At 37.8% G+C, this 17,139-nt stretch overlaps 1 protein-coding gene across 3 annotated transcripts in view; it reads left to right on the plus strand.

Moving 5' to 3' along the window:
• Positions 1 to 17,139, plus strand: part of ARID5B (AT-rich interaction domain 5B) — a 195,221-nt gene that overhangs the window by 34,297 nt on the left and 143,785 nt on the right. For all 3 annotated transcript variants that reach the window (XM_032138093.2, XM_032138076.2, XM_032138102.2), the window contains one exon: positions 3,073 to 3,298. In XM_032138093.2, the coding sequence (XP_031993984.1) occupies positions 3,073 to 3,298 (226 nt within the window). The remainder of the gene's footprint in view (positions 1 to 3,072; positions 3,299 to 17,139) is intronic.

Consider the following 17,139-nt stretch of genomic DNA (forward strand, 5'->3'; position numbering starts at 1 on the left):
AATGTCTGGTGCCCGTGGGGGCCAGATAGTTTAGGGAAAACTGGACTGAACACAATGCAATAGGGAGTGGTGGGGATTTTACATCTTGTCTGAAGAAGGCAGCTTCTATCAGTTTCAACTATTTTTTATTTTTATTTTTTTGGCCTTTATTTTATTTTATGAGAGAAGATTGAGGTCTGGGTATTTTTGCGTAAAGTTTCCCAAGTTTTAGAACACTCGGAAGGGCCCGCCATGCACATGGGCTGACTGGTTTGTGACTTCTTGACTGGATGAGCTCCTCTTAACTTAGAGGATTCATGATTAAATGAGCTGTTTTTGTACAATGGTAGAAACTAAATCCAAATGACAGAAATAGGCAGTTTAAAACAATGACGAAAGGGGATAAGGACTTAGAACATGGCTCAACACAGCTTACATAAATATTGATTAAGAGCTGGGTTAATTGAAAAGCCAAGGTACATTAATGGAATAACAAAGTGTATTTCTTTGTGTTCCTTTTGTGTTGTATTAGAGTAAATCAGCAATATTTATCCAGTGCTAATTCTCAGTTTGCAGAGAGCTAATGTAATCATGAGATGAGCTTATTGAAATTCTTTTCTTAGACATAGAGACTTGCCCAAGAATGGTGAGTATTAGGAACTTTAGTCAGCACTTGCTCAGAATAGTAAATGCGAACATGTGATTTATGCCATTGTGTGCACAAAGTAACGTTTCCTGAGACATTTTCTATATATATGTTGGCTAGTTTTTGTTTTCTTGTGGTGGAAGGGGGGTGTTGGCTTGTTTCCCCCCCTCTCCTTATCAGATTTCCTTCTATGGCGTTTGACAATGTTGCAGGGCCAGTTTCTCTGTGAATCCACAGTAAAACATACTGGTGGTTTCACAATGAAGCCAAACTTGGGTTTATGGCTTATTCATGTTTATGTGAATTCCTGCATTTGTTTTTATGTGTGTGTGTGTATATTCATGAAAGATCTGTTTGAAAGAGGGAGAAAAAGGGAGGACAAAACCTATAGACTGACTCATAAAAGATGGGTTTATTCATTAATGACATCATAAGGATAGTATTTTCTCTTGGTTAATAACTTATTTGTTTGGAGGGTGTTGTAAGCCATCCAGAGATAGTCATGCCATTTCTTGGAAAAGATCTGAAGCAACTAGTAATTGAAATGATAATCATTTGATCAGAGAGCTATTTGAAAATAACACTCATCTACAAACTTGTCTCTTCTGGGAAACCGTATTTAGTCAAAACGTTGCCAAATTCTATCTTTACTAATGTTGAGACTGATACACCTAATTATTTTCCAGTACATTCTAAACTTGATTTCTGGTGTCCCCTGTCCAGAAGCTGTTCCCATATGCTTTGAAACAACATCTAGCCTGACTTTATTCTGACATTTAATAATCACCATGAAATAGCTATAAAATGCATGACAAGTACGGATCTTTTATTTCAAGAGGATGGTGTAGTGAATTTGAGAGAAATCATCCGTTGAAATGGTACTTTGTAATGGGCCCCATTGTTTATAAAGTACTCATATTTTTTCTTGAGCACATGATAAAAACACAGTTTCCACTTTGTCTCCCATTTAGTGGTAGTTCATATTTAATCATGATAAGGGAAAGGATTCCATTACTGAAGTTTTACTTTTCATTTTTGATAGAGTATTTGTTACTCTGCTGCTGCCTAATAGACTTTCTTCTCAGAAGCAGCTTGGAACTCAATGAGGAAAATTGAAATTTTAGATTCTACCTTAAAACATCAAAAGAAAAAAAAAAAAAACCTCAACCCAGGGCTTCTTATTATGTGAAGCTTATCCTAATAACCTTTTTTTGTTCGAATTGGAGAAGTGTGTGTGTGTGTGTGTGTGTGTGTGTGTGTGTGTGTGTGTCGGTGGGGCAGGGGGAGGAGGAAAAAGTCATGTTTGGGGAGGAGGAAAAAGTCATGTTTAACAGCAAAATTAGCCAAAATCAGTTGCAAATTCCTTTTGTTTAATAGCTTTGAGACATCTTCCTGTTGTTGTTTGTCAAAAATATTTCTAAGATTTTGTAAGCTTAGGGGTTTTCACAGCCAAGCTTTCTTCAGAAATGTGAAATAAAAGAAATGAAAGAAGTCAGTTCAAGTTGAAATGTCAAATGCTTAAATAACTTAACTTAAAAGCCAGTGAGATGATCTTCTTGAGCCTTTTCCAAAGAATCTTCGGGTGAAGGGGCCTCCCTTTGTTCCATGTATGGATGTCTATTAAATATCTTGCTGAATTAATTCTGAGTCAGAAAAGTTGGTTGTTTCCTAGAAGCAATTAGAGTTGCTTAACATTCAAATTTATGATCCAGAGGAGAAACTTACATTTCAACTACTTTTCTTAAATTCAAAGACTTTTTCCTCACTCACCCTCTCACCCCCTACCACATATGTATTAAAAGAAAAAATCAGTTCATTTCTCAGCTTACAAAGTTTTTGAGAAACATGAGAATGTGTAAGTTTCTTTCAGTGGGAAGCACATAACATTTATGAAGTATTTCTTTTGGGATTACATCACAGTTTTATTTAATTTTTAGGACAAAAGTTAAATTCAATATTTGTGTATAAGCCAAGGGAAAATGTACCATAAACATAGGAATTTGGGGGTGAGTCAGAGTTCCAAGAATCCCAGATTTACTTAGACCATTTATGTAGAGACAGGCTCACCATTAGTCATCTAGCTTTCACTTTTTACATTTGCAATTAATTACACCTAAAAACTAGCTTTCACCCAAGTGGTCAGCTAGGTAGAGTGTGAACTTGGGCAACCAACATTAAAAATGGCTATTAGAATTACTGTCCTATTTTTGGATACTTTCTAATTGTATAACAAACATAGAAATTATTCCTTAACTAAACAACTAGCAGTGAAAAACCATTGAAATGAAGTGAGTTACTAACGATTCTGTGTCACCAGAATGCACACAGTCTCCTTGCATTAGGTTAAATCACTCACATGGCATTTCAGATGGGCCTTGTGGAGAATGGATCATTTCCCTCAAACCTATAAATAACGGTTTTTGTTCTTCCCCAACCACCTCTTGTAGGATGAAGTCATTGCTGTTTCCGAAAAGGTGATTGTGAAGCTTGAAGATCTGGTCAAGTGGGTACATTCTGATTTCTCCAAGTGGAGATGTGGCCTTCACACTGGACCAGTGAAAACTGAGGCCTTGGGAAGGAATGGACAGAAGGAAGCTCTGCTGAAGTACAGGCAGTCAACCCTAAACAGTGGACTCAACTTCAAAGACGTTCTCAAGGAGAAGGCAGACCTGGGTAAATATGGCTCGTACTTTTAAATCTAATGTGTGGGTGTATATAGTAACTTTTCGGTTGTAGATTTTTCTGGAAACGCTATCATTTATATATAAATGTATTTCAAATTTCTTTAACCTCAAATGGGCCTAAGAATATGGATGGAGAGATGACTGGATGGGTAAGGGATGAGTGTTACCTGTTGGATCAAAGGACCTTTTATGTGTGGACCCTTGTGCTGGGGTGATACAGTGGTTCTAAACAACTTTCAGTGTGATGTCAAGGCATACAATTTAATTAGAGCACCTAAAATTGAATTAATAAAGAGTTTAAATACTTACTATAAGTATGTAGTATGACATCTATTAACACCATGTCCCAATTTCATGTTTTACATTGAGTGGAAAACAAACTGAGGAAAAGGGATGAGTTCCTCAATGTGGAGCAAGAGAACAATGTCAAGCCAGGGGATCCACTGGTTGGCAACCAATGGCATAGGTTTGCTTGATCTCTTAGTGTTCAGTGGTACCATCAACTATATATATATATATGTGTGTGTGTGTATATATATATATATTTTTTTTTTTTTTGCTTCCTTCCCTCTTCCACTGTAAGTTTAAAGGAGAACTTGGGCTTTGGAGAAGTTATGCTGATTGGTGTTTGCATACTAACTCTGCTGCTTACTTGGCTGTGTGGCCTTAGGCAAATAATTTAACTTCTAAGCCTCAGTTTCCCCATCTAAAAAATAAGGGGACTTTACAGGGTTATTGTGAGATGTGAGATAGAAAGGGCAGAGCACATTGACTGGCATAAAGGAGGGGCTCCATAATTAATTCTATTGCTTTTTCTTAACACTTTCTTCTCCAGTGACATTTTGTGTCCCTTCATTGCTTTTTTTTTTCCTTCTGTTTGTATTCCCATGTCATTCACTGATTTATTCTCCTAGCATTGCTCAAGACAAAAATTGTTGACCTCTGATTTAGACTAGTTATTTCCTCTTTAGGCAAAGAGGAACTGCATTTTAACATATTAAGGCATCTTTTTCTTTCATTTGCGCACAATGATGATTTTTGCAGTCCTATTTTATGCCTTAATGTGACAACTTCCTGTTGTTTTTTTTTAAACCCAGAACTTAACTATTACAACAAACCTAGGCAATTTATTTTAATTGGCATAAAGTGACTGAATAACACCAGTAACTGACTGTGGCTTTCATGTGACTCTGGTTTGTGATGAGCTGTGCTGTGTTTTGGGAATAGCATTAATATTTTCTTGCAGTTTGAGTTTAACTATCAACAGTTTCCTGGCATCTTTTGGTTGATGTCAGACAGTAACATTTTGGATATGGCAGCCTGATTGTCACCTGCACATTTAAAGAAAATTATTAAACTAGTGGTTTTCCTTCTAAAGCCAAAGAGTTTTTAATAGTCTTCCTATATATACTGTTACACCCCCCAGTTTTGTGAACACACAATGACTAGTCTTATGACTTGCAGTAATGCTGAATAATAAATCTGTTGTGTTACTTTCCTAATGTATGATCTAAGTTGTATTGCCATTGTCTTATGTTTTCCTTAACATTAAAACCTTTCTTTTGTTTGTTTAATTTTGTGTGTGTGTTATGGAATATACTGTTACTAATAAAAAATTAAACAGGAAACCCACAGGGGACAAAAGGATGTGTAGATGGTTAAGCTTGATGTCACACATATAAACAAGAGTATTTATAGCAAGGTTTATGTTTAAAATTGTGTTTAAAATGGATAATTTATTAATGAACAGGAAAATAAGTCTAATTTCTTAATTCCACCCAAAGAAATAAGACGTTCATCCTCCTAGATTCTAAAAAAAAAAGAAGGTCCATGTTCTGCCTTTTTGCAGTTGATTCCAGAAGAAATTGGTTTATAGTGAATATTCACAGTACTGGAAGGTGGTTTGGCCTGGAAAATCTAGATGAGTGGTTTTTAAATTTAGTTGCTTATTAGACTCATAAAAGAAATTTAAAAAACAATACTAATTACTGAGACCAGCTTTTCTAGATTCTTCATTCAGTAGGACTAAGGAAAGGCCAAGGAATGTGTATTGATAAAAAGGTTCCTGGCCGGGCGTGGTGGCTCACGCCTGTAATCGCAGCACTTTGGGAGGCCAAGGCAGGTGGATCACCTGAGGTCAGGAGTTCAAGACCAGCCTGGCCAACCTGGTAAAACCCTGTCTCTACTAAAAATACAAAAATTAGTCGCGTGCGATGGCAGCAGCCTGTAATCTCAGCTACTTGGGAGGCTGAGGCAGGAGAATTGCTGGAACCTGGGAGGCAGAAGTTGCAGTGAGCCGAAATCATTGCGCCTTTGCACTCCAGCCTGGGCGACAACAGCGAGACTCTGTCTCAAAAACAAAACAAAAAAGGTTATTAGGTTGACTCTGATTTTGTTTGTTTGTTTGTTTGTTTTGGTCTCATTTTGGAGACAGCTTTATGATTAGTGCTGAAGAAGGGGAAATGATCAACAGGAGAGTTGATTGGGAGGCTCTCCCCTGGGGAACAAGAAACACCATGTACTTAACAAATTTTTATTGTAAAATACCCCTTTAAGGATAGAATTTAGGGCCTTGAAATTCTACTCAGTTGCTATGAACTGTGGGGAATTTGAGACAAATAGCTTTTGTAATTGGAATGCACACTGTGTTGTAATAATGTGGAAAGAGAAACAAAAACTTTCCTTAATGTAATGAGTTTCCATTATCTGCCTGATCTAAGGTTTGTAAGTCTACATTGTCAGGATTTATATTGAGGAGATAGGGGGTGTCATTTTCTGTACACATTCCTGTCCCTGCAACTTTCTCTTCAGCCTCTTCTATAACATCAAAATATTTGTTGTCTGTACTTTTCTTTCTCCACAGTGGTTTTCTTATCTTCTTTTCTGTTGGTCACACTGAAACCACCTCCAATACCGCATTGTTAATGGAAATTCACACACTTATTAGGTTTTTCCTTCTGTAGAACCCTTCCAACTCCTCATTGTTCTTACCAAAGAAAGAAGATGAACTGTGAGATTATTTGAGACCCCCCCTTTTTTTCTGGTGGAAGTAAGCAAAGAACGGAAAGATCTCACCTTTCTATGGATAAAGTAAAACTACAACATGTTATCGTTTTTTAACTGAGTTATTTCATGATGTTAAAACATCAATAATAACAAAATAATTAGATTGGTTCTTAGAGAAGGGATTTTAAAATATAAAAGCTCATTAAAGAACTTTTCTTGCTTAGTGTTTAGGTAGAGTAAGTTCCCTTTAATTCCAGTTTGTGTCACTTCCTGTCTCTCTCTGAATAGTAAAAAAAAAAAAAAAAAAAAAAACAAGAATGTTCTCACAAATGTGTGTCTGCCAACAAATTAATACTCCACAAAGAGAAACTCTGCCCCACATGGCAGCTTCCAATAAATGCTCTGATTCAAATCACAACTCTTTCATTTTTTTTATCCCCTTCCCCCTTGAGGGAGCACATTTAGACAATATTTGAGGATGTCATCTTTCTGCTTTTTAAAACTCTCTAGAGTTTTCGTTTAAGACTCTTAATGGTTGATGACTAAAACTACATATCTGGATAGTGGAAAAACTAATAATCTTAAAAAACACTTCTGAGATGTGGTAAAGTGCATTCATTCTCTTCCCTCCTCTTTGTCCTTTTCAAAGAAAGAAAGTTCAATATGAAACCAATGCAAATTATGACTTTACTCAGTGAGATATTTTACCTTCTTTCAGACTGTTTCATACTGAAGTTTATAAAAAAATAAAGAAAAATAACTATGTTAAAATAGGAGGGTTAAGGAATGTATTATTCATAAGCAAGAACCTGTTTTTCCAGAAGAATTGGGTTGATTAAATCATTCACCACACAAGCCTCTAGTTATTTATTTTTGTCTTTAGAATTACAGTACTTAGCTTTTATAATAAAGTGGACTTGATACCCATATTTGGTATGGCAGTTGAAAGTAGTCAAATGAAGAATTATTTCATTTTACAAAATTTTTAGCAAGTAAGGAATATAAACACTATCAGTTAAACATAGCAAACTTGCATTTTTTATTCCTTGGGCTATAGTTTGAAAAAAAAATCAAATTATTTTATGTAACACTGATTCTTACAGAGTTCCTTTAAGCGAAGTATGAAAGCTGCAGTGTAAGCTTTATTGGCCTATAAATATGTCATTATAGTTGGACTACATTTATATGCTTTGGATTGTTGTTTAAGCCAAGAAAATATGTCTCTACAGGTTGACTTTTTATTGAAGCCCTTTGAGGCATACAACAGAGTGTATTTTAGGCCAAGGTTATTAAAACAGCATTTTCATTTTTTTGCAGCAGACTCATTGTCAATTATGCTGCCACAAACTGTCTGTGGATGGGCAGTTATGAATGGTTTCATCTCCAAATGTGCCTTTAGAAAGAGAAAGAAAAGATAGAGGAGTCTGAGCTGAAATTGAGAAAAAAAGACCCAAAGATTATGTGTGGGGGTCTGGCTGAATTTAATGATGGGGGTTCCCTCAGTTCAATTTCTGTTTCTAAATCTGTCCCATCAAATTGAGAAAGAGTAGCTTCCCCCTTTCGGCTGTTGCTGGGACTTTCACTGCACTTTTTGGGAGTCAACAGCATGGTGGGGTTAAAAGAGCAGAGGGTGGGCTGTCAAGAGAATCTTGGCTCTACATGTAGATCTGTCACCACAGGAAGAGTCACTGGAAGACACTGTATGATTTTTCACCTGAGTGCTCTCATAAATTTATTAGGATTTGAAGACATGCCTCTTACTGGAACAATCCTTCCTTCCTTTCTAGATTTAAATTTTATGTGTATATATTTTTTGTTTGTTTTGTTTTGTTTCAATGAAGAGAAATAAATTTTATTATATTAATGAGAGCAATGAATTCTTAATTCTCAGCAACAAAAAATGATAAAATACGAGATTTTCAAATGTAAAATAAAATATCTGTACTCAGATCATTGCTGCAGAGATAAAGTAAAATATTATTATACAACTCTAAGGTGACATGAAAAGAACACAACTGTTCAACCAAATGGCTCAAAGTAGATTTAAATTTTATGTGTATATTAAAGAGTCTTTGGAAGGTATTTGTTGTTTATATTTTACCTTGGATTGCTGGTTTCACTCTGCCATTTTCCATAACACTGCAACTTGAGAAGTTTCTTAAATGATATATTGTTTATACATTCAGCTTTGTTTTGTCTAAAATGGGCAATAATATGTACCTGGCTGTTTCTCATTGGATTTTTGAGAAGACCAACTGAGAACAAATTAGTTAATGTCTATGGAAACATTCGTGATATTGAAGTCTAAAGTGGTATTATTACTACATTATTATTATCAGAAGCAGGTTCTGTATGATAGGGAGCTGTGTGGTACAAGGTTAGCTTATTTGTCCCTTTTGAATTTCCCTAATCGCACACACATTCTAGTAATTTAGAACAGGGTTTACTCTCATTATTGTCTCCCTCAATAGAAAACTATTATAAAAGTCCTTCAGGTTTTTGCTTGTTTATCTGTACATATATAAATACATATTATATATGACTATTATTTTAATAGATATTTATTTCAAGTAAATGTATGTAATATATACTATATAACATAAACATTTTATATATTATATATTAATATATATTTATATTTTATAAACTTTTATCCTCCTGAAAATTCTGTCAAAATAAGCTGAGCCATAAGTGGCCAGTTGTATAGGATCTCTCAAATATTCTTAGTTAAAAATTAGCTGTAGTTTTTGCTTGGAGTTTCCGGAGGCCTTGTATTGCAAATGGTTGTTTCAGATCACTTTTGAGTTTGATATGTCAGGCAGCTTCCTGAGATATGGACATGGGAAGGATTCTCACTTTTTGTTGAAGAAAACAATATAAATGTCTGTAAGAAGCATGCTAAATGCTGACATCTTGTCATAGAGACTTTTCACTGCTAATGAATTTATTAGGATTGGAAGACATCCTTCTTACTGGGACAATCCTTCCTTCCTTTCTAGATTTAAATTTTGTAAGTACATTAAAGAGTCTTTTGAAGGTATTTGTTGCTTGGATTGCTGGCCTAAGTCTACTATTTTTCTTAACACTGCAACTTGGGAAGTTTCTTAAATAATATATTGTTGCACTATACTATTCATGAATATCATGAAGAATCCTTACAGAACAGCCTCCTAACTAAAACGAATTTGGGCCAGGCGCAGTGGCTCACGCCTGTAATCCCAACACTTTGGGAGGCCAAGGCGGGTGGATCACAAGGTCAGGAGTTCGAGATCAGCCTGGACATCTCTACTAAAAATATAAAAATTAGCCAGGCATGGTGGCATGTGCCTGTAGTCCCAGCTACTCGGGAGGCTGAGGCAGGAGAACCGCTTGAATCCAGGAGGCGGAGGTTGTGGTGAGCAGAGATCACATCACTGCACTCCAGCCTGGGCAGCAGAGTGAGACTCTGTCTCAAAAAATAATAATAATAATTTGGCCTTTATAGTATCCTTAAGTTCAACATAGAAACTAATTACATACGAGACTTATCAAAGATTTGTAAAGATACTTTGCAAAGGATTTTCTCTCTGACAATATTGTGTTAACCATGCATTCTTTAAAGAATTTCATCATAGCCCAATTAACACTGGAGGAGATACTCTCCAAGTACCCACATGACTCTTCAAGAGATTGCCTCATGCCATTATAACGTGACAACCCAAAGGACTTTTAATGGAGTACAAGAATCAGCATCCAAGATATTCAAAGTTTTAGAACAGCTTATTACCAGTATATCTCCTCTCTTTCTTTCTTTCTTTTTTTTTTTTTTTTTTTTTTTTGAGATAGGGTCTCACTCTGTTGCCCAGGCTAGAGTGCAGTGGTGTGATCTTCGCTCACTGTAACGTCTGCTTCCTGGGTTCAAGCAATTCTCCTGCCTCAGCCTCCCGAGTAGCTGGGATTACAGGTGCCCGCCACCATGCCCAGCTAATTTTTGTATTTTTTCAGTAGAGACAGGGTTTCACGATGTTGGCCAGGCTGGTCACAAACTCCTAAACTCAAGTGATCACCCGCCTTGGCCTCCCAAAGTGCTGGGATTACAGGTGTGAGCCACTGTGTCCAACCCAGTATGTTTTCTAAGAAACTAGGAATACATATGGTTATAATACATAAGGAATAAGATTATTCATTTCATTTGAAATTTAAATTTTGGCTTGACCATCTAATCAAATAGTTGAATACTGCCTTGCAATAGTGGTAGAATGAGTGAGTAAAAGTGGCTCAAATAAGTAACATTCATTTATGCTGTCTACACTCAGCCATCTCAGCTTCTCCTGCTAGAAAAGAGGTCTTTGTGAAATCTAACCAAGTCTGAGCCAATCAACAGCTGGTCATTGATACTGCTGCCCAAGTACTTATACTGCCATCACTCATGAAGGCACAATCCAAGTTGAGACCCTTTTATTTGGAATTTCTGTTGACCTGAGGATTTTCTAGTGTTTCCTGCAGCCAAGAATGCTTCTTAGAATTCCAGGTTCATTTCTTCTGATGATGGACTGAAGATGAACTATCAACTGAAGAGAAGTTTGTAGAATTTTGGAATTTATTCCTACTTTTCCATTTGGAGATGTCAGGGCAGAAGTAGAAAAAAAGTGAAATTGGAACTTTCTGTGCTATTTTTAGTATCCAGGCTACCAGTATTTACCTCTAGGATACAATGTATGAAAAAGGTAAACTCATGCTTTTCTGAAACTCTTCATGGAATTGTCAGGCTGGAAGGGGCCTTCATGAACATTGTTTTCTCCTCTTTTTCCTTCTGTCTTCAGGCCTCTCTTTTCAGTTCTTCCCTAAGATGTGCTTTCAGAATCCCTCACCATCATGGTTACTCATCTTAGGATGCACTTTAGGTGATTTTTTTTTTTTTTTGAGATGGAGTTTTGCTCGTCACCAGGCTGGATTCAGCTCCCTGCAACCTCTGCCTCCTGGGTTCACGCAATTTCCCTGCCTCAGCCTCCCGAGTAGCTGGGACTACAGGTGCGCGCCACCACGTCTGGCTAATTTTTTTGTATTTTAGTAGAGACGGGGCTTCATCTTGTTAGCCAGGATGGCCTCGATCTCCTGACCTCGTAATCTGCCCACCTTGGTCTACCAAAGTGCTGGGATTACAGGGGTGAGCCACCATGCCCGGCTGAGGTGATTTTTTTATACCATTTAACTCATTTATATTGCAGGAGCTCATTTTTACTAAGAATCCTAGAGCCAGAATAGGAGTAGATTCTAGAGAAAGGCCCCAGTGATCCATTATGCATGGCCAGAACTCTAAGGAGCTGGCTTGGCATCCTCCAGGTACGACATGACATTAGCAAAACTACTGGACTCTTCTCTAGAGCTGTTTGGCCTTGGCCTTTTTATAAGTAGGAGCAAAAAAGGGGAAAATATTCTACTACACTCCCGGAAGTTTAGGTACCTATTTTTTTGTTTGTTTTTATACACAGTAATATTAAGTGTAGACTAGTATCTAATGAACATCGTTGTTAATTAATATGGCAGCTACTGTGCCTCAATATCAATCAATGTTGTGCCTTTTGAGCTTCTGTAGCTCCTCTAGTTTTTTTACTCTAGCACTTAGGATAGGGCTTGCCCAAATTGATTTTTGCCTCAATAATGGTCTACAGTTGAAGACCAACTTGGTGTCTGAGAGTTTGTTTAAGCTATTCCAACCAAATAATATAAAAACTGCAAGTCTTCCCTAAATTATCATATGTGATAGTTTAATCATGTTGTTCTCTTGGACTGAAGCTGTTCTTGTTTTTGTTTTATCTATTTTTTCTGGCATTTTGTTTTTTTTACAGCCATATCTGTGATAAAAGACCATGATGGAGGCTGGGCACAGTGGCTCACGCCTGTGATCCCAACACTTTGGGAGGCCAAGGCAGGTGGATCACTTGAGGTCAGGAGTTTGAGACCAGCCTGATCAACATGGTAAAACCCCGTTCCTACTAAAAATACAAAATTAGACAGGCATGGTAGTATACATCTATAATCCCAGCTACTTGGGGGGCTGAGGCAGGAGAATCACTTGAACCCGGGAGGCGGAGGTTGCAGTGTGTTGAGGTTGCGCCATTGCACTCCAGCCTGGGCAACAAGAGCGAAACTTTGTCTGCACCTCCCCCACGCCCCCACAAAAAAAGACCGTGATGGATAAGACAGCGAATTCATAATTTTGTTTTAGCTTCATTAATTTGAAATGTTAATTTCCCAAAGAACTGTCTGTAGAGATCGTCATCTGATGAGAAGATAATCAAAAGATGAAAGAATAAATTCATTTGTGGTCCTATTCCTTGCTATGCCTTTAGTTTCTTGCTGTGTACCTTGGATTGACTGGAAGCAAGTCTTATGCAGCCTTGGCTTCATACAAGCTCATAAATTTTCATTATCACTGTTAGATTGCCAAACTTGGACCAGTAATTCTATTGCATTTGGTGATAGAAGTGGGTCTATTGTGAAGGACAAACACAACTAATCCACCATGTTGTTGTTGTTGTTGTTGTTGTTGTTGTTTTTGAGATGGAGGTTCGCTCTGTCACCCAGGCAGGAGTGCAGTGGTGCGATCTCGGCTGACTGCAGCCTCCGCCTCCCGGGTTCAAGTGATTCTCCTGCCTCAGCCTCCCAAGTAGCTGAGATTACAGACATGCGCCACCATGCCCAGCTAATTTTTGTATTTTTAGTAGAGATGGGGTTTCACCATGTTGGCCAGGCTGATCTTGAACTCCTGACCTCGTGATCTGCCCGCCTCAGCTTCCCAAAGTGCTTGGATTATAGGCATGAGCCACCACGCCTGGCCCCAACCGCCATGGTCTTTTAAATATCTTTTGAGAATGCAACACTGACTCTGTACCTCAGATGTGCTTTTAAAATGAGGTCTGGCTGGGCACAGTGGCTCACACCTATAACCCCAACACTCGAAGGCCTAGGTGGGAGGATTGCTTCAGGCCAGGAGTTCAAGAGGAACCTGGGCAACATAGTGAGACCTGTCTCTGCAAAAAATTTTTAAAAATTAGCTGAGTTTGGTGATGCCCAACTGTAGCCCCAGCTGCTCAGGAGGCTGAGGCAGGACAATCATTTATGCCCAGGAATTCAAGGTTGCAGTGAGCTAAGATGATACCACCACACTCCAGCCTGGGCAACCCACACTGCACTCCAGCCTGGGCAACACAGTGAGACCCTGTCTCCAAAAATAAATAAATAAAATAAAAATGAGGCTTGATTCAGCAGTTCCCCTTTCAGTTGGAGGTGCATGATGCTTTTATTTTATCATAACTCTAAAATGTTTTTGTTTGCCTTCTACCTCTCACCTCGTTAGCCACTGTATGATTACTGACAGTGAGCCATTATTACAGCTGCTGTCATGATAGCATCACCTTGGAACACAAAGCAGATATATCCTGCATGTGAATTGATGTGGTTTTTCCAGTGGGTTCTGTGAGCAGGTATCTGATTTGTGCATTTACTCTTAATACTCGGTGGTATTGACACTGATTCTTTTGAACAGTTTGTTTAATCTGTTAGAGTACTTTTAAGTCTGAAGTTCTGTTGTAACCCATTAACTTTCCTAAATGTCAGATTCACTCTTCTCCTGTAACATTATGTGTTTAAGTCTGTAGTTTATGCAGGTCACTGCAGAGGAAAGCTGAGGTTTGGACTTTCAGCTTATTTTAATAAATGTATTTATTTAGGACAGACTGGAATAATAGTGGGTTTTCAAAGACTTCGCGAAGTGCTTCATGCACAGTAGGGGCTGAGCAAATAGTGCTGATGATTTCAGGCTTTTCCTAGCTGCCTCACTGTGTGTTTTCATTTGGTGTGCTTGGATGAAGTGGTATTGCTTCTTTCTTCCCCAAAACCCCAGAGCCCGTGCCTTGCCTAGAACTCTCTTCCTTTGGACAGCCCCACTTGCCTTTTGAATTTTTAACTATTTCTATTGTCTTTTACTTCTGACCTTTAAATATTGGCATTCCACTTAGGATCCCTGTTTCTTTGCAAACTTCATGCCTACTGGATAAAATACAAATGTTACGGGAGTATCCAGTGAACTTCCAGGCTCCATTTTCTTCTCTTTTTCATTAAGTAACTTTCATTATTGTTATTTTTTGTTACTACCAATGTTATCCATGTTTGCTTCAGAAAATATAGGCACTACTGACAAACAAAAAGCAGAAAAATTAATGTTGCCTATTTTCCTCCCACTCAGAAGTAAGTGCTGTTAGTATTTGTGTATGTTCCAATGTATATGAATGCATGTATCAGTGAGAATTTATATGAATATTATTTTTCCTCACAAAAATAAAATCTACTGTTTGGGAATCTACCTTCCCCCACTTAGTTTTGTACAGAGGTATTATAAATATGCCCCCATATTGTAAAATATCCTATACTGGGTTTTTTTTTTTCAGCTGCTGAATATTTCATTACAGAGGTGTTTCATACTTTAATTATCGTTGGGCATTTCAGCTCTTTCTGATTCCCACAAACTTTATAAAACTCTTGTAGCTATGCACATAGCCATGACTATTTCTTTATTCGTTTGTAGGGGGGGATCGCTGGTTCAAAGTGCACACAGAACATTAAGACACCTATCCCCTACCTTATCTCCTCTCGTAAACCTTCTTTGCCCTAGCCTAACTAGTCTAACTGCCCGGTCTTCTGTTCTCTTTAAACACATATACTCAGTCCCCTGCCTTCCAAACTCTCCAGTGTGTTTTAAGTGGCTCATGCCTTTCTACTCTTGGAATGGCCTTTCTAGGAGTCTTACCTGTGAGAATTCTGCCTTTCATTTAAGACTTGTTTAAGCCTCTGAAGCCCTTCTCAGCCTTCCAGCTCAGAGGAATTGCCCTGCTTTATTGAGCTCTTATCTTATCACATTTAGTGTCTCTACCACCTTATTGATCACCTTACTCTATACCTACCAATATAATGCAGTATCTTTTTTCATGTGTTTATCTTATCTTCCCAATAACAGTCTTAACTCTATAGTGTTAGCACTCAGACATCAAAGCTATACCTAGTAGGTTAAGTAAACATGCGACTTTTATGATCAGACTTTCCTGAAATCTCTGGAGTTCTCTGTTCTTAGTCTACTTGAGACACCTATGTGCATTTGAAGGTTGATTTGATTTCTTTTAGAGCACTTCCTAAGACACTCTCTAGTGGAGGGGCTGTTTCACTGGTACCCTGTAGAAGCAGCAGCTACTTGGGGTATTAGTTTGCTAACTATTCTTGGTCTAATTAGTAGTCGTCTATTCATCACTCATTCTAGAAAACACATTGAGAGATCATGTGAACATGCTTGAAGCTATTCTGCTAGCCTGAGGATTGTAGGTGGTGTTATAGGGGTGTGTGTGTGTGTTTGTGTGTGTGGACATTTTATATCTTAATAGTGGTACATATTAATGCCTTTCTCAAGGGAATCTTCTTCGTGTGTTTCAGAGTCAAAGTAGTGACAAAAATATGCAGGGAAATCCAGACTGGATTTGTTCCACCTTACCTTTTTTTTTTTTTTTTATTATCGGCTTGTTTGTAATCTTTTTTTAAGGTGACAGGTTATTAAGAAGATGGTTGTAGCACGACATCCAGTGCTGCTTGTTCTAGGCAATCACACCATTTTAATCTTCGCCTCCCTTAAAATGGTTGCTTGCTAATTATGGCGGAAGATATTCTCCATCTTCCAACTACTCATTCTACAACTTTGATTCACAAAGAAAGTATTCTGTTAGGCCTTACAAAAACAATGCTTCATGCCTGGCCTATTCTCTCAATAGGAAATAAAACATTGTTTTCATAGCAGAGCTCATAATAAGGCAGAGTTCAAAGCATGATGAAACATATACTTTTCTAGCAGAGAAAAACCTGTAGTTTCCTGGCTAATTAACTATCACGTGATGGCTGTGTGTGTAAAGATACAGGCTTTTCACATGTGCAGCCTGTATGTGGGTTTCTTTTCTTTTTTTTTTTTTTTAATTGAGAATGCTCATTTAGTTCCCATTGATTTGTATTAATGTTTTCCATCAAAGATTTAGAAGAATGAGCAAACATAGAAGCTGCCATTTTTGGGTAGCTTCTTTTTGACCACTACTAAACCACGGTAGTTAGTTATGTTGTAGCGGAAAGAGCATGAACTTTACAAAGTAAGATGGACCTGGATTCAGGTCCTTGCTCCAGAAACTGTATGGTCTTAAAAGCTTTCACTCTGCTTTGATTGCTTATCTATAAATCAGGGCTGACAATACCCATCTCACAGTTTTGTCTCACAGGACTTGGGAAGATTACATTAGATCATGTATAAGGGGTACCCAACACACAGTGGGAGCACTTGGTGAACAATATTAGTTTCCTTTCCCCTTTCCTTTAGAAAGGTAAACCCTTACTCAAGAAAGCAAAGTGAGTAGATGCAACATAAAAAGAATACCAAGATAGAGATTACAGTAGTATGTTATTTCATTTTATTTAATTCACAAACACTTGAGTTATCTATTGTAAGACATTGAAATTGATTGAGGGTTAAGTGAGCCGTGATCCCAGTTCTCTAGGGGTTGTTTTGAATTTTTTAATGTGATTTTTAAAAAATATAAATTTCAGCTGGGCACGGTGGCTCACGCCTGTAATCCCAGCATTTTGGGAGGCTGAGGCGGGCGGATCACCTGAGGTTGGGAGTTCTAGACCAGCCTGACCAACATGGAGAAACCCCATCTCCACTAAAAATACAAAATTAGCTGGGCATGGTGGCACATGCCTGTAATCCCAGCTACTCAGGAGGCTGAGGTAGGAGAATCACTTGAACCTGGGAGGTGG

This window comes from Hylobates moloch, unplaced genomic scaffold (assembly GCF_009828535.3).
Source record: "Hylobates moloch isolate HMO894 unplaced genomic scaffold, HMol_V3 SCAFFOLD_3, whole genome shotgun sequence".
In the NCBI taxonomy this organism is placed as follows: domain Eukaryota; kingdom Metazoa; phylum Chordata; class Mammalia; order Primates; family Hylobatidae; genus Hylobates; species Hylobates moloch.